The sequence below is a fragment of the Gopherus flavomarginatus genome, chromosome 7 (assembly GCF_025201925.1).
Source record: "Gopherus flavomarginatus isolate rGopFla2 chromosome 7, rGopFla2.mat.asm, whole genome shotgun sequence".
In the NCBI taxonomy this organism is placed as follows: domain Eukaryota; kingdom Metazoa; phylum Chordata; order Testudines; family Testudinidae; genus Gopherus; species Gopherus flavomarginatus.
This window is the reverse complement of record NC_066623.1, coordinates 38,899,665-38,925,345: the sequence shown is the minus strand read 5'-3', so window position 1 is coordinate 38,925,345 and position 25,681 is coordinate 38,899,665. Positions and strand designations below refer to the sequence as shown.

The following is a 25,681-nucleotide window of genomic DNA, read 5'->3' as shown; positions in this document are numbered from 1 at the left end:
ATGGCCAATGGCTCTGCAATCACATCCGCCAACTCCTTTAGCACCCTCGGATGCAGCACATAGACTTGTGCTCATCCAGTTTTTCTAAATAGTCCTGAACCACTTCTTTCTCCACAGAGGGCTGGTCACCTTCTCCCCATACTGTGCTGCCCAGTGCAGTAGTCTGGGAGCTGACCTTATTTGTGAAGACAGAGGCAAAAAAATCATTGAGTACATTAGCTTTTTCCACATCCTCTGTCACTAGGTTGCCTCCCTCATTCAGTACGGGGCCCACACTTCCCTTGACTTTCTTCTTGTTGCTAACATACCTGAAGAAACCCTTCTTGTTACTCTTAACATCTCTTGCTAGCTGCAACTCCAAGTATGATTTGGCCTTCCTGATTTCACTCCTGCATGCCTGAGGAATATCTTTATATTCCTTACTGGTCATTTGTCCAATCTTCCACTTCTTGTAAGCTTCTTTTTTGCATTTAAGATCAGCAAGGATTTCACTGTTAAGCCAAGCTGGTTGCCTGCCATATTTACTATTCTTTCTACACATTGGGATGGTTTTTTCCTGCAACTTCAATAAGGATTCTTTAAAATACAGCCAGCTCTCCTGGACTCCTTTCCCCCTCATGTTATTCTCCTAGGGGATCCTGCCCATCAGTTCCTTGAGGGAGTCAAAGTCTGCTTTTCTGAAGTCTAGGGTCCATATTCTGCTGCTCTCCTTTCTTCCTTGTGTCAGGATCCTGAACTCGACCATCTCATGGTCACTGCCTCCCAGGTTCCCATCCACTTTTGCTTCCCCTTCTAACTAGTATCATTGTGTTTAGCACAATACTTGATTATTTTATGCCCTTTAAAGTATATAACTAGTTGTATACAGGTGTTACGAAGTGGGAATGTTCTTAATGTTTTCACTGACTACTGTGTGGGTGCCTCAGTTTCCCCTATGCATTTCTTAATCTAGATGGTGGGATAAGGGGGTTTGATTGCTGTAGAGCACTAGAGGGTGAGTGTGATGCTGTCTGCACAGAGAATGGCCAAAACCCTGTCTCCGGGCAACTGGTGGCCTGGGCCGCTCTCCTGCAAGGTGCCAACTGAAGGTGTTGGAGAATAAAGAGTTCATGTGGCCTCCTAATGCCTGGAAAAGAGACAAAGGCCAGAGGAGGGAGTGTTAGTGCCTGTGCGGACTTCCGGGAAGCACATGGTGTGGAAGGGGATGCTGGGATACTCTGGAACCACTCCTTCAAAGCCAGTCAGGACTCTAGGGGAGCCTCCTCTCTCTGAGCATACTGTCTCCAGGGCAAGAAGCTTACACTTTCCTGGGTCTGACCTCAGAGCATTCAGCATGCCCTTCCACACCGTGTGCTTTCCACAGTGAGTCAGCCCAGGCGGGGTCCGGGGGCAGCCAGAGGTCCCTGCACCCCAACTCTGCAGTCAGATGTGACTCTCAGCCAGCCGGTAAAACAGAAGGTTTATTAGACGACAGGATCACAGTCTAGAACAGAGCTTGTAGGCACAGAAAACAGGACCCCTCAGTCAGGTCCATCTTGGGGGGTGGGGAGACCAGACCTAAGTTCTGGGCCTCTCCCCATTTCTCCAGCCAGCTCCAAACTGACACTCCCTCCTCTGGCCTTTGTGTCTCTTCTGGACAAGGAGGCCATCTGATCTCTTTGTCCCCAACACCTTCAGTTGGCACCTTGCAGAGGAAGCTGAGGCACCACACAGTATTCAGAGAAAACATTAAGAACATTCCCACAAAATATAATACTGTATATTGAAGCAGGCTAGTGCTGCTTCTGACTTTCCACTTTTAATTGACGCATGTAATCTTGTGGTGCCGACGCGTTGTAGATTCATTTTATCCCAGCAACAAATTCTTGATTTGTAGGATCGCTAATAATCAACAATGGATTTTTCTGATAGTGATATTGTGCAATAAAGAGAAACTTAAATGCTTACGGCTTCCAGTCCATGTTTACACTATTTAATAAAATACATATATCGGCTTACAGGGCGGGAGTAGGGGAGAGGCATCACCATTTTTGGCACCACCAAAAATTATACAAACCTGCTGTCTATGAACACAGACCAGAGGGCTGAGAAGAACAGACCAAGAGAGAAGAAGTTGACTATAAAATTGGTAACCACCTTCTCTGTTTGCCAAGCAGGAACTGCATGAGGCTAGCACAGGGCCTGTTTGTGTATGTTTGTGAAAGAGAGACTTGTTAAGAGGAATGTATAGCTCTTAATGTCTAACATAGGAGTTATGTGCTTAATATAACCCTTTACTGCTTAGGTAATTCCTTCTCAATAAGCTGCTGTGTATTGCAGATAATTACTGTGGATCTTTTTCACTGAAGCCAGTAAAGATCCATTTCAGGGGTAGTAGCACCCCCTGTTGTCAACAAGTTGTAGCAAAAGAAAAAAATCATGGAAGCACTTTACATAATGAGGATAATCTCAAACACTTTTTTTCATATTAAACTCCGATCATACATTCAGAGTCGATGTTGAAGTTACAGTCCAGTGATCTCTGGCTCCCTTCTACATAGGGAGCTGTTTAAAAATCAGGCGCTCCTGGTAAGATTTACACTTCAGAATTAACTTAATAGTAGGAACTTTTCTTTTTGTTCTGCACAGACTTGCTTATATTGGGGCCTACCAAACCAAAGCAGCCACATATTAATTCACAAGGACACTGCTTCTTTAGAACTCCATTAAAAGCAAAATATCTGGTATTACAACACTGGAAATGCCTTATGCTTCCCAAGATAGGCAGAAAAATGATCTCTGTAGACTAAATTACACAGCAGATCTCAAAACAGTAGCATATAAAAGAATGGAAGAGTTCCACAAATATGATGACATTTGGTCTTTATTTTTAGAGTTGTCTGACAAGTCTTTTTGGGATGGTGATGTGTATGGGCAGGTCTCTGGATGGGTCTGTTGAAATACTTATAGACTGAGGTTAGTCTTGTACAATGACAATTTCCTGGCTCTGCATGGCATTTCTTCTCACTCTGCTTTGGCGCTTTTTCTCTGAGATTTCTTACAACATAAAGCAGTAAACAAATGTAAAATATGAGTGTATGCAGGTGCCGCTCCAGGCACCAGCACAGCAAGTCCATGCCTGGGGTAGCAAGCCGGGTGGGGGTGGGGGTGGGGGTGGCAGTTAGGGAGCCTTCGGCAGCAATTCTGCGGGAGGTCTGCTGGTCCCGTGGCTTTGGCAGCGGGTACACCAAAGGTGCAGGACAGGCAGATCACCCGCAGAACCGCTGCCGAATCCGTGTGACTGGCGGACCTCTCGCAGAGACACTGCTGAAGGCTGTCTTACTGCCGTGCTTGGGGCTGCAAAAAAATTACAGCCACCTCTGAGTGTATCAGATTATGAATATGGCTCTATTGTGCTTACTTTTTGTATTCTTATTTCATTATTTTCCTTCATACAATAACAAATAATCAGAATAGGTTAAATAACATGATTAACATTGTAAAGGAGTGGACAAATTCTAGGAACGTTTCCACTTCAAAGCATAAGAATGCCCGGTGGAAGCTTTCCTGGATTGCAGCAGAACCTGTTCAGCCTCTTCATAGAAAAGAAAAGGCTCAGCAGCTATCAGCCCTCTCTTGCTGAATTTTTCTCACCATCCTAAGTAGAAAGAGGGAAGGACAGAAATGCACAGAGCCTATTGAAATCTTCTGGACTGTGCATCCAAACTCTGCACCTTCATTCCAGTACCTTGAATGTTGTTTGTTGGCAGAGATATACCAAGTTTGTACTAATCTGTAAGATAGTAAAAGCTGTATGTGCAGACATCACTGAACACTGCCCTTGAAAGGAGGGTGCTGTGTACTGTGGTACCCTAGTAATCCACTAGAAGTTTAAACTCTGCAAGGCCCTTTCTTTGGTTTCGCTGCTGTTAAAATGCCAGTAGTAAGAACTGTGACTGGATAAGAGAGAGATTAATCTGATACCTGATTTTTTTCTTCTCTTAGTAATTGGGGACTTGCAAGAATGATTTATACCTTCATTTCAGTGATAACTTGTTTCTATCTTCTATAAATGGGTTTACTGGAAAAGTGAATTAATATACACTCACACAGTGTTTTCTAACATTGAAGATAAACTGTTTTTCAGTTTGGAATCATTCTCAGGGTGGTTTCCTGAAAAAAAAGGGGAGGTGTGGAGGGGAGCTGAGCCCTCAGCCTGAGGCCTCCCTTGATTTTTAGTAATTGTAGTGGCAAGAAATGCATTTCAACAACCTTAACACTATTTAAATTCCATTCCTTGAGAACTTCCTTGACATTTTTTAAAAAAGAAAATCTCAAAAGTGGTTGGGTGGGTAGTGTTGAGTGGGGGAATCCCTGCCCACATACTGGGAAATCTTCAGCAGTGGGACTCTTTGTCCCCCCAGTAGTTGTATGGATTCCTCAGCACAGAAATCTGTGCAGCTTGCCCTGGCCCTGGCTCTGAAAGTTGAGGTTAGAGCTCAGTCAAGTTAGTCTGTGCCCTGGGCGGTTAGCCCTTCCCCATAGGATACAAGTGGCAGACCTTGCACTGTGGGGAGTGGCCCCCTGAAAATAACAGATGAGAAGCAGATCTCCTGGCCAGCAATGAAGGAGATAACCCAGAAGAGCATAGCCTCTTTGGTTTCATCTCTGGTTGGGCTTCCTGGTTTTCGAGCACACAGCCACGGATATTTTGATTCACTTACTATGGCCTAGTCACTGATTCATTATCAGGTTGGTTTGGGTCTTTTCCCCCGTAAAGCTTAGTCTCCAAAAAGCCTTCAAATCAGAAAATTGCATGGGGACTTTCCTGGGGATGGGGAGCAGGCATCCTTGGGCCCCTGCTGGGTTTGATAGTTCTTACAGTCTGGTCTAACTGAGGGCAGTCTATTCTAACTGATGGTCCAGTCTAACTGAGGGCAGTGATGGGGCACCGCAGAGCTCTATGCTCTGCAGCTAGCTGTGCCCCAGCAGCAGGTGCGGCAGGGCAGTACCAGAACTGGCCCACAACATTTTGGCACCTGAGGCACAGAGCTCAAATGATGCCCCCATGTCCCCTCACTTGGGCCAAAACTTTGAAAGGTCTCAATTCTGCCTTCTTCCTGTTCTTCTCTTCTCATGGTACTGCTCTGCTACCTACCCCAATAAAGGAGAACTAACAACTTAAAATGCCATGTTCAAAAATTTTAAATAACACTTAACTTTCAAACGCCCAAAAAGCAAATGTAACTTTGCATAGTAAACACTGGCATTTTTATCTGTTTGAATAATCAAAGTGGTGCTTTCCGTGCCTTCTTGGTTGCAAAGATTTGAACTGCTTCCTGAAGGTCCACAGGCTGGGCCAGCTCATGCTCTGTTGAGATGGTTGCAAGGCTGACCAGCCTCTCCTGTGTCATTGTGGAGCATAGATGTCTTTTTATTAACTTCAGCTTGGAGAAGCTGCATCCTCCACTGGCAACTGTTACAGGAAGCATTAGAAGTATGCGCAGAGCAACAAAAGCATTTGGAAAGAGGGTGGTCATCTTATTTGTGCACATATATTCCAGATAAGGTGACCAAATAGCAAGTGTGAAAAATTAGGATGGGGATGGGGGGTAATAGGACCCTGTTTAAGAAAGAGACTCAAAAATCAGGACTGTCCCTATAAAACTGGGATATCTGGTCAACCTAATTCCAGAACAGCCTTTGGAGTTGATCTTGCTGAAATGTATTTTGAAAGGGCTTTCAGTTCATCACCTAAGTCACTTGCATTAAAATCACGCACGTCATCATGTGTCAACACTGTCTCTTGTACTCTGCATTGATGGTGTAGGTCTTCTTCAGGTATAGTGAGGAGTTTTGGAGCATCATACAACATCTCAAATATACTGCTATGTTTCTTGAGCTGCATGAAATGTTCTTCAACTGACTGTATTGCACAATCTAGCACTTAGTTAAAGAATTCAACTTTGAATTGTTGTTTGGGGTCTCTTATGGGCTATCTCATGCCTCATAATTAAAATGTCTTCTTCTTTGGTGACTCTTGTATTCTTGAATGAGTGGGAAAATAGCTTCAGTGTGAAGTTCCTCTGCCAACTTCTGTGCACTCTTCAAAAAGTTTTGAAATCCCTCATCTGACCGGTAAGACTGTAGGTATGACTGTGCTTCGTCCAGTTGTTCCATTGCTCCAGATATATCAAGGACAACACCTTGGAGTCTCTTGCTTAAAACATTCATTTCAAACAGTATGTCATGCCACAACACTAAGCCACACAGAAATTTGAAGTTATGTATGTTTCTGGTGACTCCATTTCCCTCTGCCGCCACTCCCCTCTCTCCCTTCTGGGGAATAGGGGGAATGGGCCTAAAGCCGGCCCTGGCTCATGCTGCTTTCTGTTATTCCCACTCCCCTTTTCTCCTGCCTGTTATGTCTCTTGTGCCCTCCTTCCTCCAGCACAGCACTCCACCATCTCTGTGCATCTAGAGCAGAGAGAATACATATGCACCAGCAGCAGACACAATTTTCTACACTCTGGGTGCTAGGGGCATCCCGCTCCCCACAGTCTGGCATGTGAGGCAGCTGCCTCAGTTCCCCTCACGGTAAGGCCAGCCCCGAGCAGCGTGTTCAGCAGACACAACATCTGTCACCAATGCTGCAGCAACAGCCAGAGGAGCCCTGCTTCTTGTTTCCTCCCTAGGGGACAAATGGGTGGGGCAGGTTCCTCCAGAGGGGCCGGTCTGGGAGCCAAGCGCTGCGCTGCACCGCACGCTCTAGCCAGCAGGTGGTGCTGTGTCGGGTGTTGCCGCGGGCCGGGGGAAGGGAAGTAGCGTTCCTCCTAGCTTGCAGCCGGCCCCAGGAGGCCGGAAGCGGAAATTCCGCCTTATGAATATTCCGCAGCTCATTGTATATGCTAATGAGATGCTGCATGCGGAATGAAGCGGGCGGGGCCGGGCGCGGCTGCGGTTCGGGGCGGTTGGGCAGCGCGGGCTCCGGGGCCTGAGGAGCCGGCGGCGCCATGGAGGGCGGCGGGGGATCGGGGCGCAGTGCCCGGGACAAGAAGAAGGGGAAGGGGCCAGAGGAGGCGGCGGCGGGGTCCGGGGACGCCGGCAAGTCAAAGAAATTCGTGAGTAGGGTGGGGGGGACACACCCGGCGCGCAGCCCCGCGGCCCGCCAGACCCACGGCCCTCACCTGCCTCGGGCAGCGCCCGCGCCGCGCGTGCACCTGGCGCCACCTGCTCCTGGCGCGGGCCCGTCCTGCGGGCGGCGAGCCCACAGCCCGGATTGCCACAGCCGAGCAAAGGTCTCGCAGCCCGTCAGCAGCCGCCTCGTGCGAGCTCAGCCGGAGCCAGGCAGCTTCTTCCTGTCCCCGGCCGGCGCGTAGCCGCAGCCCTGCAGCCTGTGGCTCGCGGGCCCGCCCGTACCAAGCTATCGTGTGCCCCCTACCGTGGGGGGCTGGCAAACCCAGGGCTGCCCTCCTGGGGAGAGAGCTAGCCTTGGAACAGGCCGGTGCGGACTCTTGGGGGGGGTTAACCAGATGCCCCCTTTTCCTGGCATGGGTGGCTTATTCCGCCTTGCTCTCCTCCCTGGGCAGAAATTGCCTCTTGATTCATCTTGTCCTACTGCCTTTAGTCTCCTTCCGATGAATTGCCGCCAGTGTTGAGAGTTTCTAGTGATCTCAGTCAGCTCTCTCACTTTCCAGTTAATTTCACTCCACTCTTGTAGTTTATCTAGTTCTGGTATTTTCCGCTGATTTACGAGGGTACGTTATCCTGTAGAATTGGAGGCAGAGCTGCCTGTGGGACCTTCAGAGTTTCTTCCCATCCTGGCCAACTTGACACATTCTGGGTAACACATACAACTGTGAGCTGAAAGAAATTGATTTGAATTGGTTTTGATTTTGGAGGGATGGAGTTGAGTCAAACCCTGTGTTTCTTCCAGGGATATTGTGCTTTACTATTTCCCTGCTGAAACTCAGTTTCCAATCATTGTGGGGGAAACTGACAGTGGGCAGAAAGAAGGTGATCTGGATTTTGTGCAGTAAAGCATGCAGATCTGTTTGACTTTCTGCTTTATTGTGAAATGTCATCTGCCCAGATTTGACCAGTGGGACTGCAGCATCCTGTGTGACCATATGGAAAAGCTTCTCTTACAGTAGGCAAACTTTGATCCAGCAAAATTTGAATTGAAGTTCATTTGTATTAGGGAAGGGTTGACTGTGTGTAAAATCAAAATGTTTGTCTGAACCCCACCAAATTTGGGCTGGGGAGAAAATTCCAACTGATTTTTTTAGACCTTGTCTTTACTACAAAAAAAAGGTGTGCTCTTAACTTGAGTTAGTGAACTAGAGTTAAGAACACACTTTTTTTTGGTAGTGAAGACAACTTAGAGGCATTAGGTAAATGTTTTATTAGAAAGCAGCATGCTATATCAGGTTGCTTGGATCTTCCTGGGTCCCTTTCCTGTTCATGGCATATAACTAACTCTGTGAGGAATCAGTTTAAATTAGGTTTTTATTACAGGCCCTTTGGAGCCCTGTGTGCTACAGACTAAGGTCTCTGACTGTTGATTGTTTTAGTCCAGTTATGAGGTGCCGCTAATCCCTTTAGTAGTACATACCTTTCTCTGCTGTAGGCAGGTTCTGATGGCAAATCCCAAGAGAGATGTGGATTAGCAGAAGGGGCTCTTGGGAAAAGAGATCGGTGGGCTGCTGTTAACCCCATGACTCCTGAAATCTTGTTCACTTGCACGAAGCAGAGTAGACTCATAGACTTTAAGGTCAGAAGGGACCAATGTGATCATCTAGTCTGACCTCCTGCACAAAGCAGGCCACAGAACCCTACCCATCCACTTCTGTAACAAACCCCTAACCTATGTCGAAAGAAAGAGTATCCCCAAAGGGTGAGAGTTGGAGAGGAGAGGACGGGGTGATGTTTGATGTGCAGTGCCTATAGATTTCATACTGTGCTTAAGGCATTACCTTTGCTGAGAAGATATCTAATGTTTCGGGGGGTTGGAAAATGCTAGCTTGTTGGATGGGGGCTTCTTCCTTCCCTAGCATGCTGCATTTCTTATATTCTGAATGAAGCTGTTTTCCATTCAAAGCACCATGGTGGCAGTGTCCAATACTGACCACAGAGGAGTTGCCATTATTGCTGAAACATTCTGTACTATCATCTGCAGGTAAATTTAGATATGAGTAAGGCTTCGTGGTGCACTTGCCAAACTTCAATAGACAGTGGAATTGTGGTGAATGCACTCCTGCTTGGCAGTCCACATTTTGCTCTCTAACCACATAAGTGAGAGAAGGAAACACTGATCACAGAAGTGCTTTTTGCTATGTCCCGTACATGTGCAAAAGGGGGAAGCAAAGTGCCAATATGCCTTCAGGCTGACTGTGGAAAGGAGGGTAGGGCAGTGGTTTTCAAACTGCGGGTTGCGACCCAGTACTGAGTCGCAGAACATAAGGCACTGGGTCGTGGCAGCTCTAGTCAGCACCACCGATTGGGCCATTAAAGTCCTGTCGGCGATGCTGCCTGGCTGAGGCAGGCTAGTCCCTACCTGTTCTGACACTGCGCTGTGCCCCGGAAGCCATCAGCAGCAGGTCTGGCTCCTAGGCGGGGGGCATGGGGCTCCGTGTGCTGCCCCCACCCTGAGCACCAGCTCCACACTCACATTTGCCAGGAACTGGCCAATGGGAGCTTCGGGGATGGAGTGCCTGGAGGCGAGAGCTGTGCGGAGCTGCTTGTGGGCCTCGACCTAGGAGCTGGACCTGCTGCTGGCTGCCTTCAGGGTGCAGTGTGATCCGCAGTGCCAGGACAGGCAGGAAGCCTGCCTTAGCACCTCCGCTGACCAGGAGCCACCTGAGATAAGCCCGTGCCCCAATCCCCAGCCCTGAGCCTCCCCTAAACCCACAGCCCCTTCCTGCACCCCAACCCCCAGCCCTGCCCCCCCGAACCTGGAGCCCTCTCCTGTACCCCAAACCCCTCATTCCCAGCCCCACCCTGCAGCCCTCACCCCTGCACCCCAACGCTCTGCTCCAGCCCTGAGCCCCTCTCACACCCCAAACCCCTCTGAGTCGCCAGAAAAAAAGTTGTTTTAAAACCACTGGTGTAGAGCAACACCCTGATCTCACCTCTGGAGTACTTCTGGGTCCTTTTGCTTAGTGGCAAGCGAACAGCAGTGCTTTCCTCTTACCCTGTTGTGTGGCCCTCAGTTTTGTCAGTGGGTTTAATTTTTTGTGGTTAGGTGTCAAGTGAGTTTGTGGTATGGGTATGAACTAGGACTGTGCTATAAGAGAAGAGATGTCAGTGTGACATTTTTAGGGTGCATTTGTTGAGGTTTCTTGTCAGGAGCTGTGTGGTTTTAGTCCCTCACTAAAGCTGAGATGCACAGAATTTTGCTTTCAGCTGAAGGTCCCTTGATAACGGCCTGGATGTTTGCTCAGGAATTAAAAAAGCAAACAGGATAATTGAGAATAAGGGGTCACTCCATAAAATCAGTGTCTGGTAAATTTACAATCAATAAAAGAAAACACAACTTCTCATAGTAGGTAATCTGCCTCTAGTGTTCACAAAGGCAGGAGTTTGCCAAATTAAATATCATGACGGAGTTTTAGAAAGGACTGGATGAATTTATGGCAAGTAACATTTGTAGTTTTGGAAGCTATTAGGATCATCATAATTTCCATTTATATAACTCATCTTCAACCCCAAAGAACTCGAAAAGCACGTTACGTAATGCAGCATTTCTCAAATGCAGTCACCGTGGCCACATGCAGCCACGAGGGGTTTTTCTTGTGGCCACAACCTCCCGGGCTGTGATGGCGGAGGGGTGGGCAAAGTAGTGGGTCCTTCCCTGTTGCTCCTTCGTGTTGGTTGCTGGGGCTGCCATCAGGTTGAGCCCTGTCCCCCACTGGAGAAACCTGGGGCACAATGCTGAAGAAGCAGGCAGCCAGTGAGTTCCCTTCCTTCCCAGGGGCAGTTGGTCTACAGTTTTGGGCTTCAGCCCGTGGGTGGCGGGGCAGGAGGCTCTGACTGTGGGGCTTTGGGCTCCAGCTGCGGGACTCCGGGCTCTGGCTGCTTGCTGCTTCCCCCTAGCCAGAGCTTATTTTGTCCCCAGACTTGGCAGGGCTGAGTAAGTCTGCTGTGAAAAGTGATACTTGTATGTTTGTTAATATCACTTTTCACAACAGACTTACTAGCTAGCAATAAATAAATTACAATGATTTGAACGTGTATATTTATTTGTTTTTCCTAAAGCTAATTAAGTTTTTTTAGAAAAAAGTGTGAGAGTGGCCACCAGTAAATTTGTCCTGAGAACCCCACAGAATTGCAACCTATGTCTGGTGTGAAATATGGTAGCTGTTCCACCCAACACATCAACTTTTCATAAGTTTAGGGCAGGAAATGAGGAATAATAGTGCATCCATTTTGATCTTTATGGGAATTTAGGGAGGCAGAATGTAATTGTCCACGTTGGATTTTACACAGAATTATTTGTGAAAAGTTTCTTGGGACCTTTAATGATAATGAGTAGTAACAGTGTCTGTTTTAAGTCTTTGAGATAAAGGTGGTGTGTATTTCAGTGATTCTCCCCACTCCCCCCCTGCAGTAGGTACTGTCTGCTGCTAGATACAATGAACTGGTATTAGATGGATTAGAGGCTTGTTCTGGCACAGCAGATTCTGTGTTTGTAAGAGGATGTAGCCAAGCTGGAGGTGATTCAGAGAAGAGTAATCAGAATGAATAAGGGGCTAGAGGGGTTGATTTGAGGAAAAATTAAGAGCCTGTAGTTCAGCTTGGCTAAGTGACAACAAGGTGGGGGAACGATCTACAAGATTATGAAAGGTATGAGAAGGAAGTGTGAACTATGGTTTTGTTTCCATTTTGTAAGCTGTGTTCCTTGTATTCTCTCCATACCAAACCAAACTCCCTCCCCTTGCTAACACAATTTGAGAATATTTAAACTGGAAAATCTTTTTAAATCCAATTAATTTTTTAATATATGTATATTGAATTGTGTAAAATCTCCTTTTTAGGAATTAAAAGAAAAACCTAGCTCCCTCCCTTTTTAAGAAAAGGCAAAAGAAGACTGAATATCAGGAAACATTTGTGAATGATAAGATATTTTCATCTGTGAAATAGTTTCTTAGGGGAATGTGGTGAAACCCCATTGCTGGGGAGCAATTGCTGGGACTGTTGTGCAGGAGAAAACAGAGTAGGGAACAGTTCTGAACTGGCCTTTGAAGAAAGATTGGTGTGGGTTGGAAGCAGAACTGAACTTAAATGCTCTAATAGCTTTTCTCAATCTCTACTTTTTTTGCTTTTTATGATTATGGGATCTCAGGACCCTACCTTGAGATGTAGGATAACTGCGTGTCAGGAGAACTGGATTACTTCTTTCAGTCTCTATGTTGCAGCCAACAAGGTTCCCTATATCTGTGAGTTGATGCTGCTGTGGCTTAGCAGGGAGTGAGCAAATAGAAATACTAGCTAATCTATAAAGCAGTTTGGTAGGCCCTATGTTAGTTTTATCCTAAATTATTATAGTCCCAAAGCAGTTTATTAGCCATAAAAGTAGGATTTTTAGAATATTTGGAATCAGCAAAACTCAATTTCTGTGCCATAGTAATGCTCAGTTCTATGGCATGTAATCATTTTTGTTGAAACTTCCAAGTAAACAAGCAAGCAAACTAACAAAAATGTGTTTCTTTTGAATTTTTCACATGAAAAAGAATGAAACAGCCACTGCAATATTTCTTGTGTTCATTTTGGTATTAAATCTCCAATTTGGAATGTGTTTGAATTTAATGATGCCTTTAGATTTACAGTGTGTTGCATAATTTTTTCAATGACAGTCTTTAACAGCATTGAAGTCAGGGACGAGTTGGAGGTACAGGAAAATGGGACTGTTGACACACAAAAGACAGGAGATTACTTGATTTTGATACTCAAGAGGTAGCTGAAAAGTTTTGCTGCTTGGAAGAGGATGCGTCTCCTGTTTCCCTCCCTCTTCTTGGCAGGGGTAGTGGTAACTTAACATTTTTGTAAAGGGCTTAAACTCCCGCTTTCCAGCTCCATCAATTCTAGTCAGCAACCAGCTGCTGCCTCAACTCACTCTCTCCTGCTGAATATAACCATGAACTAGCACATTATCTGGACACTTCTGCTATTGTGACTAGCAGTAAGATAGTTAAATTATCTACTTACATTAACTCTACTTTTGAGTTGTGACCCCATTGACATGTTTTCTGACTGCTCTTTCAGAATCAGCTTCGGTAGTTCCTCAACCTCCTTTTTTCTCACTTGGTGTTCAGTGGGGCTCTGTGTTTGGGTCCTTCCTGGTCTTTCTCTACAACTTGTCCTGGAGTAACCACATCTACGTGGAAGTAGCTTTGTATTCTGATAACTCACAGATCTCTTTATTCAAAACTTACCGGTCTCCCACTGCTTAGTTTTGCATGTGTATCTGATTGTCTCTCTAAAATACTATCTTGGCTGTCTGGATGCCAGCTTAGCATAATTATGGCCCAAACCGACTGTCCATATTTTTCTTTGCAAACCTTCTTTGCTTCTGCCTTTCTGCATTGCTGTGAATGCCACCATCATACCTCCTGCTCCTTGGCCTTCTCCCCTGACTCCTCCCTCTCCTGCTTCCCACCCATCAAGGCTATTACCAAGTTTTCCTCCACAACATCCAAATTCTGACCTTTCTTTCCTCTCTGTGACTAAAATGCTTGTCCATTCCCTGGTCATCACCAAACTTCTTTACTGCAGCCTTCTCCTTGTTGGCCTCATGGGTTCCTCTGTTGCTCCATTCTATTCAAAGTGGTGCTGCTATAATTCTTTTGTCCATTGATCAAAAAAAATGTAAGAGATTAGACATAAGAGGTGCAGTTTACATTAAGAAACTGAATCATAGGTGGAAGTTGACGGTTCCTGAAAAAGGCTTAACTGCTAGTATAGAGAAGATTATAAATTCTCCTCATGAAGTCCCTTCGCTGGTTTCATCCCTTGCCTATCCTATTACTTTTACTCACTTTCAGGGTCTTCTCATTTTTGCCTTGGCCTACATCTCAGTTGTTGTTTCTTGTTGTAACCCACTTTACTTGACCAATGATACCAATTTCACTATCGCCTTTATTTCTTTCTCCAATTTCTTTCATCATTCCTTGTTCCATAATGGGGTCCTAACTGGTGTCTGCTGTAGACCACCAAATTGCACTAGGAAATAGGATGACCACTTCTTTATGCACCTATCTACAATGTGTAGGAAAAAAAAGCTGCATGATCATTTGGGGCTTCATTTTGAGTGACATGCTGGAGGTCTCATGCTACCAGTACTAAAACATCATTAAAATTTCTAAACATAATAGATGACAATTTCCTAATTCAAAAAGTATTGCAGCCAGCACAGGGGAATTCTATATTAGACCTTCTCTTAACAGATAAAGAGGAACTGATCACAGAATTAAAAATTAATGGTATCTTAGGTACAAGTGATCATGACTTGATCACATTTATAATGTGCAAGCAGAATAAAGTCCAGACCAGATACATATATACTTGGTGCTTCAATACGACCAGTTTCACAAAGCTGAAACAATTATGAGCTAAATTAGTAACATTCAGTGCATAGGATTGATGGTGTTTAGTGAATGAGAAACTATTCAGCATTTTATTTTTTCCTCATTGAACAATGTGTGGCCCTAGGTCTTATTTACTGTACACTGTTCAAACCCTGTTCTGAATACAAAATTATTAATTCCTCACTGGATTTTAGCTTAGCTATCTATTACATGCCCCCAAATTGCAGGCAGTGGGGAACCTCACTGGCGGCGATTTCCTCCTAGAACTTTAAAAGAAACAGATAGCTAAGGGTTAATCTTCTTCTACCTGTAAAGGGTTAACACAGGGAACCAAACACCTGACCAGAGGACCAATCAGGAAACAAGACTCTTTCAAATCTGGGTGGAGGGAAGTTTTGGGTGTGAGTCCTTTGTTCTTGGTCTGTTCCTTTTCTCGTCTCTGAGAGTGATCTTTCTATCTCCTGGCTTTCTAATCTTCTGTTTCTAAGTTGTAAGTACAAGGATAGTAAGACTATATATATATATATATATGCTGTTTATTCATTTTTTTCCTTTAAGCAATTGGCCCTGTATATTGTCACCTTAATACAGAGACTATTTTTAATGTCTTTTTCTTTCTTTTTTTATATAAAGCTTTCTTTTTAAGACCTGTTGGAGTTTTTCTTTAGTGGGGACTCCAGGGAATTGAGTTTGCAGCTTACCAGGGAATTGGTGGGAGGAAGAAGTTGGGGGAAAATCTCTTTGTGTTAGATTTACTAAGCCTGACTTTGCATACCCTCTGGGTGAGGGGGAAGAGAGATTAGATCTCCCAGTACTTGTGTTTCAAGGACTGGAAGCAGGGAATCTGCTAGGGTCGTTCAGGAAGGGGAGCCTGGGAGGAAGTAACAAGGAAACAAGGGGAGGGGGTTATTTCCCTTTGTTGGAAGACTCAAGGCATCTGAGTGTGGGGGTCCCCCAGGGAAGGTTTTGGGGAGACCACAGTGAACTAGGCACTGTATAATTCCTAGCTGGTGGCAGCGATACTAGGTCCAAGCTGGTAACTAAACTTGGAGGTTTTCATGCTAACACCCATATTTTGGACGCTAAGGTCCAGATCTGGGAAGAAATGTTGTGACATGGTGGAATGGTTCAGTTATAGAACCACTTCAGCTTGAAACAGGTCACTAGAGTACAGCATGTAGACCAGACAGACTGGCTATGTAGTGGATGTACTGTGAGACAGTCATGAGAGGATTATTTGCACAGACAGGCTATAATGCCAATACTAGCCACCTACTATGGTGGTATACTGATGGAGATTGGTGTGGCCAGCCCTGCCTGAAGTAAGTCTTTTTCGAATGTTAGTATGATTGTCTGCTTTGTGGAAAATCTTGTGTTGCTGCTTGGTGTGTTGAAGCATATAGCAGAAGTTGCATATGGTAGGTAGCACACCAAAATACACTAGTGTCGAGGGAGCCTATAGATTGTTTCTCCATGGGCAGGGATTATTACCTTCTCTATATAATAAATCCACCTTAGTCAGGGCCTTAAACTTTTATTTATGTATTTATTTTTAAAGTATCTAGTCTTCACTGCTGGCTATTTTAGCAGAAACATCCAGCTAATGTGGCTATCCCATACTCCCAAACAGTCTCCCAATGCCACATCTGTACCTACCCAGTGCCAAAACTTGACAATTATGCATTGTTGTAAAATCTGCAGCACATTGAAAACTGAAAATGTGGGGACAGTGTACAATAAATATAATTAATTGAATGTCAAAATAAATAACATGAAATCTACTGAATTAATGGTGTATTATTAATTTTCATACTTAGTTCAGTTACAACCTCAAATTCTCAATGTAAATGAAGTCGTTCTGGAATTTTCACTCTATTGCGCCAGAGTGCAGAATCTAGGGACCCTGCTGTAATGTTTGTCTAGCTCATCCTGGAGTAAACAAGTCTTGATTAAAGAGCTGTGGTTTGCTTACACCTCACTAAATACTTTCATCCTTAAGGCATCTGATGTCTTGGAAGTGGTAGAGGGGAGAGAGTCTGTTTTGCAAGTGCTGATCTTCCAAGTAGCACTTAAGTCTTATCTTCGCTGGGAGTGGGGGCTGGCTGGGCAGGGGGAGGTGTGCTGTCAACTAGAGTTAAAATCCTAGTCAAGAAAAGGCAGTTAGCAGGTCGCGTTAACAACTAGGCTTTCCCATCGTCTTTAACTTGACCTGCTAATTTAGATGAAAACTACAAACTGTCTTGTCTTCTCTAGTTTTTAGCTAACTTGAGTTAAGAATATAGTTTTGTCCTAGTTAGGACACAGCCTTAGGTGTGGGGACAGATGCATTCTCAGAGGGAAGAGTTTGTTGGTCTACTTTCTCACCTGAATATGAAAGATCACCTTGGCCTTGTTCATGGACAAGGACCAAGGTGTAGACTTCCTGGATTGCAAATTGAGCATTCAATAGAAAATTGAGATTGTGACGGGTTCGGCCACAGGAACCCCCTTGAGACTGTCACTTGATGTGCTGAGACTACCTCTGAGCCCGTTTTCCCTGCCATCTTGGGACTTCAGAACCCTGTCTTGTTGAGCCAGATACACTAATCTGCTGCAGCACAGACCCAGGGTCTGACCCACACCCCCAAAGCTGCAGACTCAACTGAAAACAGCTTAGTAAGTACTCTTGTCTCCAGCACCCAGACACCAAGCTCACATAGGATCCAAATCCATTTTACTCTGTATAAAGCTTATACAGGATAAACTCATAAATTGTTCACCCTCTATAGCACTGATACAGAGAGATGCACAGCTGTTTGCTCCCCCAGGTATTAATCACTTACTCTGGGTTCATTAATAAACCGAAGTGATTTTATTAAGTATAAAAAGTAGGATTTAAGTGGTTTCAAGTAATAACAGACAGAACAAAGTAAGTTACCAAGTAAAATAAAACAAAACATGCAAGTCTAAGCCTAATACGTTAAGAAACTGATTACAGATGAAGTCTCACCGTCAGAGATGTTCCAATAAGCTTCTTTCACAGACTGAACTCCTTCCTAGTCTGGGCCCAATCCTTCCCCTGGTATAATCCTTGTTAGTTCCAGCTCAGGTGGTAACTAGGGCATTTCTTCATGGCTGTCCTCCTTTGTTCTGTTCCACCCCCTTTTATAGCTTTTGCACAAGGTGGGAATCCTTTCTTTCTTTGGCTTCTAAATGGAAAAGCACCAGGTTAAAGATGGATTTCACTTCAGATGACATGATCACGATCCTGTGAGCCCCCATCCATTCCTCCAGGACTGGCCCGCACATATGCAGTGGTAAACAGAGCCTCTACAGTCAATTGTACTAGACAGTGATAGCCATCAAGATTCTAAACCACCATTAATGTCCCACATTTTGCATAATTACAATAGGAACTAGTTTTTAGATACAAGAATAATGCATAAATACAAATAGGAGGAACACACTCAGTAGATCGTAAGCTTTGCAATGATACCTTACAAGAGACCTCCTGCATAAAGCATATTCGAGTTACATCATATCCACACTTATAAACATATTTTTTATAAAGCATTAGGGAATGCAATGTCACAGAGATCACCTGGCAGGAACTTCACCTGTTCTGATTCTAGGGAGTGGCACAGCAGTGGTGACAGAGGGGAGGCTGCTGCTTCTAGCTGTTGTTTCTCTCCTGTTGACTTTTCAGAGGGTGGTGCCTTATGGAGCTAGATAGTAGGGTGGATGCAGGTTGTGGTAATACAGTGACTCTTGTCAAGTCCAGGATTTTAAAGCTGAGAATCATGTAATCTCTTTTCAAACTGAGGTTATTAAATTGGGCAGTAGTTAATTACTGAAAAGTAATTTCCTGACACTCATCACAGAAGCTGCTTTACTTTGTCTGTCTTACTTGAAGTTTTTGAATAAGAAGCCCTGAGCTACCTGTGGCTTTCTTGGTGAACTTACCCAAGAGTTCTGTTACCTTTGGTTGAACTCTTCCACCTCTTTACCCCAAAGCAGAATTTGGGTAGGAGAACAGCTGCCCCCCATTGATTTCCACCTTTCCTAGATCACATACAGAAAGCAAAATGAACATGAAACACTTCAGCCAGGAGAATAGCACTGTTAGGCCTTGTTTACACTAGGAAAAAAGGTATATTATTATGTTAGTATGTGTTAAAATACACCTTTTCTTAGTGTAGACATAGTTTTAATGTCTGTTCTGGGTGAAGCGCTTCTCTCTTTCCTACTATGCAGTAAGCTGTCAAGGGGTTTCCAGATTATACCAGAGTTCCACTGAAACAACAGTGACATCCATACAAGAAAGATCCTTTTTTCCTTTTGTGTGTTTCTATTCTTCTCTCATTCCTCTGTATATCTGTCTGTCTCTTTTTCATTCAGTATCTTCATTTCGTGAAACTGAATTTGCTGTGAGCTTTTATTGTCTTTTTTTTATTCATTCTGATTTTAATTGGAGACCTTCTGCTTGATATTCCTAGAACCACACCCACAGCCAGCACAGGTTGTGTTTCTGTGACCGCGTGGCTCTCAAGTTAGTTGTAAAGCTTTTAGCTGTTACCTGTGGATTCATGTGATGAAGACTAAAACATTGCCTTAAGCACAGCAGTGTCTATTCAGAATCTTATTAATGAAATACCACTGCCCATCTGTAAACACCAGTTGGGCCCCTAAATCCTGGGGATAGTTTGACCCGCTGCTAACGTAGATGAAAGGTTTAGAGTACGTCTACATAGTAAAAAAGAAGCTGCAGCTGATACCACTCAAGAAAGAGATCTTGGGGTCATTGTGGATAGTTCCCTGAAAACATCCACTCAATGTGTAGTGGCAGTCAAAAAAACTAACAGAATGTTGGGAATCATTAGGAAAGGGATAGATAATAAGACAGAAAGTATCATATTGCCTCTGTATAAATCCATGGTACGCCGACATCTTGAATACTGCTTGCAGATCTGGTCACCCCATCTCAAAAATATATATTGGACTTGGAAAAGGTACAGAAAAGGGCAGCAAAATGATTAGGGATATGGAACAGCTTCCATATGAGGACAGATTAATAAGACTGGGACTTTTCATCTCGGAAAAGAGACGATATGATAGGTGTGGAGAAAGTAAATAGGGAAGTTTTATTTACTCCTTCACGTAACTCAAGAACTAGCGGTCACCAAATGAAATTAATAGCAGCTGTAAAACAAACAAAAGGAAGTATTTCTTCATACAACGAACAGTCAGCCCGTGGAACTCTTTGCCAGAGGATGTTGTGAAGGCCAAGACTATAATGGTTCAAAAAAGAACTGATAAGTGCCTGGCTATTAGCCAGGATGGAAAGGGATGGTGTCCCTAGCCTCCATTTGCCAGAAGCTGTGAATTGGTGACAGAGGATGGATCACTTGATAATTTCCTGTTCTGTTCGTTCTCTCTGGGTCACCAGGCATTGGCCACTGTTGGAAAACAGGATACTGGGCTAGATGGACTTTTGGTCTGACCCAGTATGGCCGTTATGTTCTGTGCCAACCAGCTCATGCTCGTGGGGCTCAGACTGTGGGACTGTTTCATTGCTGTGTAGATTTCTGGGTTCAGGCTGAAGCCCGGGTTCTAGGACCCCCGCCCCCAACCCTGCAGGGCTCTAGATCCTTGGCTCCAGCCTGAGCCTGGGAGTCTACATATCAATGAAACATCCTTGAAGCCTGGGTCGGCTAGCACAGGCCAGCCGTGGGTGTCTAGTTGCTGTGTAAACATATGCTTAAAGTCTTGTATTTATCCCCAGATGGAATGCTGGTAGTGCAGTCTTCCTCATATTGCTTTCCCAATGTGCTTCAACTGAAGAAATCACTCATGGAGGGCTGGCAAGCATGTAAATCTCCCTGAGCCATTCAGCCTGGTGTATTTTCTGCAGACTACCAATCTGGTAGCCAAATACCACCAACTATGGTGGTGTTATAGTGTTGTAGATATCTGGGGGTAGTTCCATCAGGAATAAGATTGAGACACATTTCGTATAGGCCACTCCACATACATCAGGAAACATCTAGACCAGGGGTTCCCAAATTTGGTTCGCGGCTAGTTCAGGGTAAGCCTCTGGAGGGCTACAAGACGCTTTGTTTACCTGAGCGTCCACAGGTATGGCCATGCCCGCCACTTCCTGCAGCTCCCATTGTCTAGGAACAACAAACTGCGGCCACTGGGAGCTGCTAGTGGCCGTACCTGTGGATGCTCAGATAAACAAAGCATCTTGCGGCCCTCCAGCAGCTTATGCTGAACAAGCTGCGAACCAAGTTTGTGACCCCCGATCTAGACTTTCGTTCAAATCCAAACCAAAGTCAGTAGTGACCTAGAGATCTAGAGGTGAAAAGCTTTTTTCTATTACCAGTGGCAGTGAGCTATCCTGTTCCTCTGTAGCATTCTTGAAGATGCCTAGTTGGCTTCAGTGTCTGGAGAATCTGGATCAGTGTAATAACTTCTGGCCTTTCTAAGTGAGTTGCCGCCAGGCTGTGAGAATGTTCTTCCATGCAGACTCCACTAATATGATAGAAGCTGCTGCTTTCTGTTTGCTAAGCTGCATGAGGTGGATGTTGGCGTTTAGCTTTGTTGGAGACTTGTTGCATCGCTATGGTTTCTTCCGTTGGTTGTAGGTCTGTGAGTGACATTTGTTTCCTGTGCTTGAAACCACAAGAAGTGGTGCCTGTCTTAGTCAGATATGCTATATATGAAGTGAGCAGCAGCTGTATTACTCCTAGGCTGGGTGCCTTTATTAGTTAAAAGAATACTCACATTGTGAAAAATTTACCAGATACCTCTGAGCCAGATGTAGATAGGAAAACCAAAGGTATGGGGGCAGGGTGGAGGTGTGTGTGTTTGGGGACCACTGAGGTTTAGGGGAGAAGCCCAGTACTTCCCATCCTCTCTGTTCCAATTGATATAACTTGGGTTTTTCTTTATGGGGAAACTTATTGGCATATTTATTTCACTATAGTTATACCAGTTAAACTCCCCCTGGGGACACCCTTATTCCAGAATAAGGGTGTGTATGGTGTGTGGTTATACTGCTATATCTGTAGTGATAAAATCATAAATTTCTCCATGTAGGCAAGCCGTGTGTGTGTGTGTGTGTGTGATTTCTACCAAGGTGCTGCCCCTGGTACCAGCTAACAGGGCTCTACTTTTTTTTATTTGTTAGCATCTGGTTAATATGTGGCTGATATTTTTTTTTTTTTTTTTTTGAAGCTTCTCCCGATTTTAGCTACCGGTCAGAGCTTTCTGTCTCTCTTGCTCCAGAGCTTCTTGGCTGCTTTGAGGGAAATAGAAGGGTGTTTCTCTACTGCTTTTCTCGAGCTTCCTGACTGCTGTGTTATAGGGAGGGGAAGAAGCCTGCCGCAGTGTACACCTCCCCAACCTCCATTCTGTGTGGTTTGTGACGTTATCGATATAATCTGGGACCATATAGAACATGGTTGCAACCAGGGTCCTGTAGTGGCACCAAATCTTATGTAAAGGGGGTCATATTAGGTGTCTAAGACCAGGTTATGGGTTGCTGGTTATGATTATGCTGTCTGTGTGCATGTGTCATTTTTTAGTTGAAGTTATTAATATTGGCTCTATCCTATCTGTATTTCAAACTTGTGCTATGCTTCTGGGAGACATCCCAGACAAATTGGTGTTAGCTCTGCCTAGCCTGCTTGATGGCCCATTAAGGATCATCAACTATACAATTGACCCATTGAGAGAAGGCAGATACGCATTGTAACTCAGCAAAGTATTCAGGAACTTGCCCATGTGACTCCAGACTCCATTTTGTCCTTACTGTGGAAAATTACAGCAAAGAGGTGTTCTTCTTATACCTGGAAAAAACTATAAAAGGCTGATGCCTCATCTCCATCTTGTCTTCAATCCTGCTTCTTACCTCTGGAGGAACTTGGCTACAAACTGAGGGTATGGCTACATTTGGAATTTCAAAGCGCTGCCGCGGCAGCGCTTTGAAGTGTGAGTGTAGTCAGAGCGGCAGCGCTGGGAGAGAGCTCTCCCAGCGCTGCATGTAAACCACATCCCTTACGGGTGTAGCGTGCAGCGCTGGGAGCCGCGCTCCCAGCGCTGCTGCCCTGATTACACTGACGCTTTACAGCGCTGTATCTTGCAGCGCTCAGGGGGGTGTTTTTTCACACCCCAGTTGCAGCGCTGTAAAGTGTGAGTGTAGCCAAGGCCTGAAGCTCTGAACAAAGGGCTGAATGACCCATCCCGACGGGGGATGTATTGCAGAGACTTGATTTGAACCTGCAGTTTACTTCATCATTGCTACAAGCCTGAACTAAGAACTTTGCCATTACTGTATGTAATTGATTCCATTTAACAAATTCTAGCTCTCAGCTATATCTTTTTCCTTTTATGATTGGCAACAGCAGGATTTGTGGATAAGATCTGATTTGTATATTAACCTGGGTCTGGGGCTTGATTTTTTGGGATCAAGAGAACCTTTTTCTTATCTTGGGGTGTTGGTTTTCATAACCATTCGTCCCCAGGACAAGTGGCACTGGTGGTGATACTGGGAAACTGGTGTGTCTAAGAGAATTGCTTGTGTGACTTGTGGTTAGCCAGTGGGGTGAGACCAAAGTCCTCTCTCTCTGGCTGGTTTGGTTTGCCTTAGAGGTGGAAAAACCCTAGCCTTGGGCTGTAACTGCCCTGTTTTAAGTGATTTGTCCTGAATTGGCACTCTCAGTTGGGTCCCGCCAGAACCGCATCGTCACAGGTTGCTTTGAGGGAAGTGGAAGGGTGTTTCTCTACTGCTTTTCTCGAGCTTCCTGACTGCTGTAATATAGGGAGGGGAAGAAGCCTGCCAGCCAGGCTACCCAACCTCCATTCTGTGTGGTTCTTTCCTGTGAATAATCCATAGAACCATAGGACTGGAAAGGACCTTGAGAGGTCATCTAGTCCAGTCCTCTGCACTTGTGGCAGAACTAAATATTATTTAGACCATTCCTGACAGGTATTTGGAGATTTTTAAGAGCAGGTTAGACAATGATGGAGATTCCACAACCTCCCTAAGCAATTTATTTGAGAGCTTAACTACCCTGACAGGAAGTTTTTCATAATATCCAACCTAAACCTCCCTTGCTGCAATTTAAGAGCATTGCTTCTTGTCCTATCCTCAGAGATTAAGAAAAACAAATTTTCTCCCTCCTCCTTGTAACAATCTTTTACATACGTCTCTTTTCCAGACTAAATAAACCCAATTTTTTCAATCTTCCCTCATAGGTCATGTTTTCTAGATCCTAATCATTTTTGTCACTCTTCTCTGGACTCTCTCCAGTTTCTCCACATCTTTCCTGAAATGTGGTGCCCAGAGCTGGACACAATACTCTACTCTAGTTGAGGCCTAATCAGTGCAGAGTGGAGCGGAAGAGTTACTTCTCATGTCTTGCTTACAACACTTCTGCTAATACATCCCAGAATGATGTTTGCTTTTTTTGCAACAGCATTACACTGTTTACTCATATTTAGCTTGTGGTCCACTAGGACCCCCAGATCCCTTTCCACAGTACTCTTTTCTAGACAGTCATTTCCCATTTTGTATGTGTGCAATTGATTTGTTCCTTCCTAAATAGAGTACTTTGCATTTGTCCTTATTGAATTTCATCCTATTTACTTCAAACTGTTTCTCCAGTTTGTCCAGATCATTTTGAATTATAATCTGATCCTCCAAAGTACTTGCAACCCCTTCCAGCTTGGTATCATCTGCAAACTTTGTAAATATACTCTATGCCATTATCTAAATCATTGATGAAGATACTGAACAGAACCAGACCCAGAACTGATCCCTGCAGGACCCCACTTGTTATGGCCTTCCAGCATGACTGTGAACCACTGATACTCTCTGAGAATGGTTTTCCAACCAGTTTTGCAGCCACCTTATAGTAGCTCAATCTAGGTTGCATTTCCCTAGTTTGTTTATGAGAAGGTCATGTGAGATAGTATCAAAAGCTTTGCTAAAGTCAAGATATACCACCTCTACTGCTTCCCCTCTCTCCACAAAGCTTGTTACCTTGTCAAAGAAAGCTATCAGGTTGGTTTGACATGATTTGTTCTTGACAAATCCATGCTGACTGTTGCTTACCACCTCAGTATCTTTTAGATATTTGTAAATTGGTTGCTTAATTTGTTCTATTTTCTTTCCGGGTACAGAAATTAAGCTGACTGGTCTGTAATTCCCCATGTTGTCCTTGTTTCCTTTTTTATAGATGGACACTATATTTTCCCTTTTCCAGTCTTCTGGAATCTCTCACAACTTCCATGACTTTTCAAAGATAATTGCTAATGGCTCAGATATCTCCTCAGTCAGCTCCTTGAGTGTTCTAGGATGCATTTCATCAGGCCCTGGTGACTTGAAGACATCTAATTTGTCTAAGTAATTTTAACTTGTTCTTTCTCTATTCTAGCCTCTTCTGATCCCACCTCATTTCCACTGGTATTCGGTATGTAAGATGTCCAATCGCCACCAACCTTCTTGGTAAAATCCGAAACAAAGAAGTCATTAAGCACCTCTGCAATTTCCACATTTTCTGTCATTTCTCCACCCCTCCCCTCATTGAGTAATGGGCCTACCCTGTCCTTGGTCTTCCTCTTGCTTCTAATGTATTTGCAGAATGTTTTCTCATTACCCTTTATGTCTCTAGCCACCTTTGCTTCTGCTCAAACTTTTCTAGAATAGCAGCATAATGGACAGGATTCACAACTGCCTATGGGTTTTTGAATAATAGTGGTGAAGCTGACAAGAATCTTGTTAATTGCTCAAACTGAACAGCACCAGAGGCATTGGAGCTGTCTATGTTAAGGCTCAGGAAGACAGTACAGCATCCACATTCATACCACATTTCAACGGTTTTCTCAACCATCAGGATTAGAAACTTAATTTAAAAAAAGAAGCTTAAATTCTGCCTTAATTGATGTCTTAGGGTATGTCTACACTACGAAATTAGGTAGATTTTATAGAAGTCAATTTTTAGAAATCGATTTTATACAGTCGATTGCGTATGTCCACACTAAACACATTAAGTCGGCGGAGTGCTTAGGTGGCTAGTGTTGGCTTACGAAGCGGTGCACTGTGGGTAGCTATCCCACAGTTCCTGCAGTCT

General features: G+C 44.4%; 1 protein-coding gene across 1 annotated transcript in view; it reads left to right on the top strand.

Moving 5' to 3' along the window:
• The first annotated feature begins 6,945 nt into the window (after positions 1 to 6,945).
• Positions 6,946 to 25,681, top strand: part of DIAPH1 (diaphanous related formin 1) — a 177,678-nt gene continuing 158,942 nt past the window's right edge. The window contains exon 1 of the mRNA XM_050963451.1: positions 6,946 to 7,100. Coding sequence (XP_050819408.1) covers positions 6,993 to 7,100 — 108 coding nt within the window. The 5' untranslated portion in view covers positions 6,946 to 6,992. The remainder of the gene's footprint in view (positions 7,101 to 25,681) is intronic.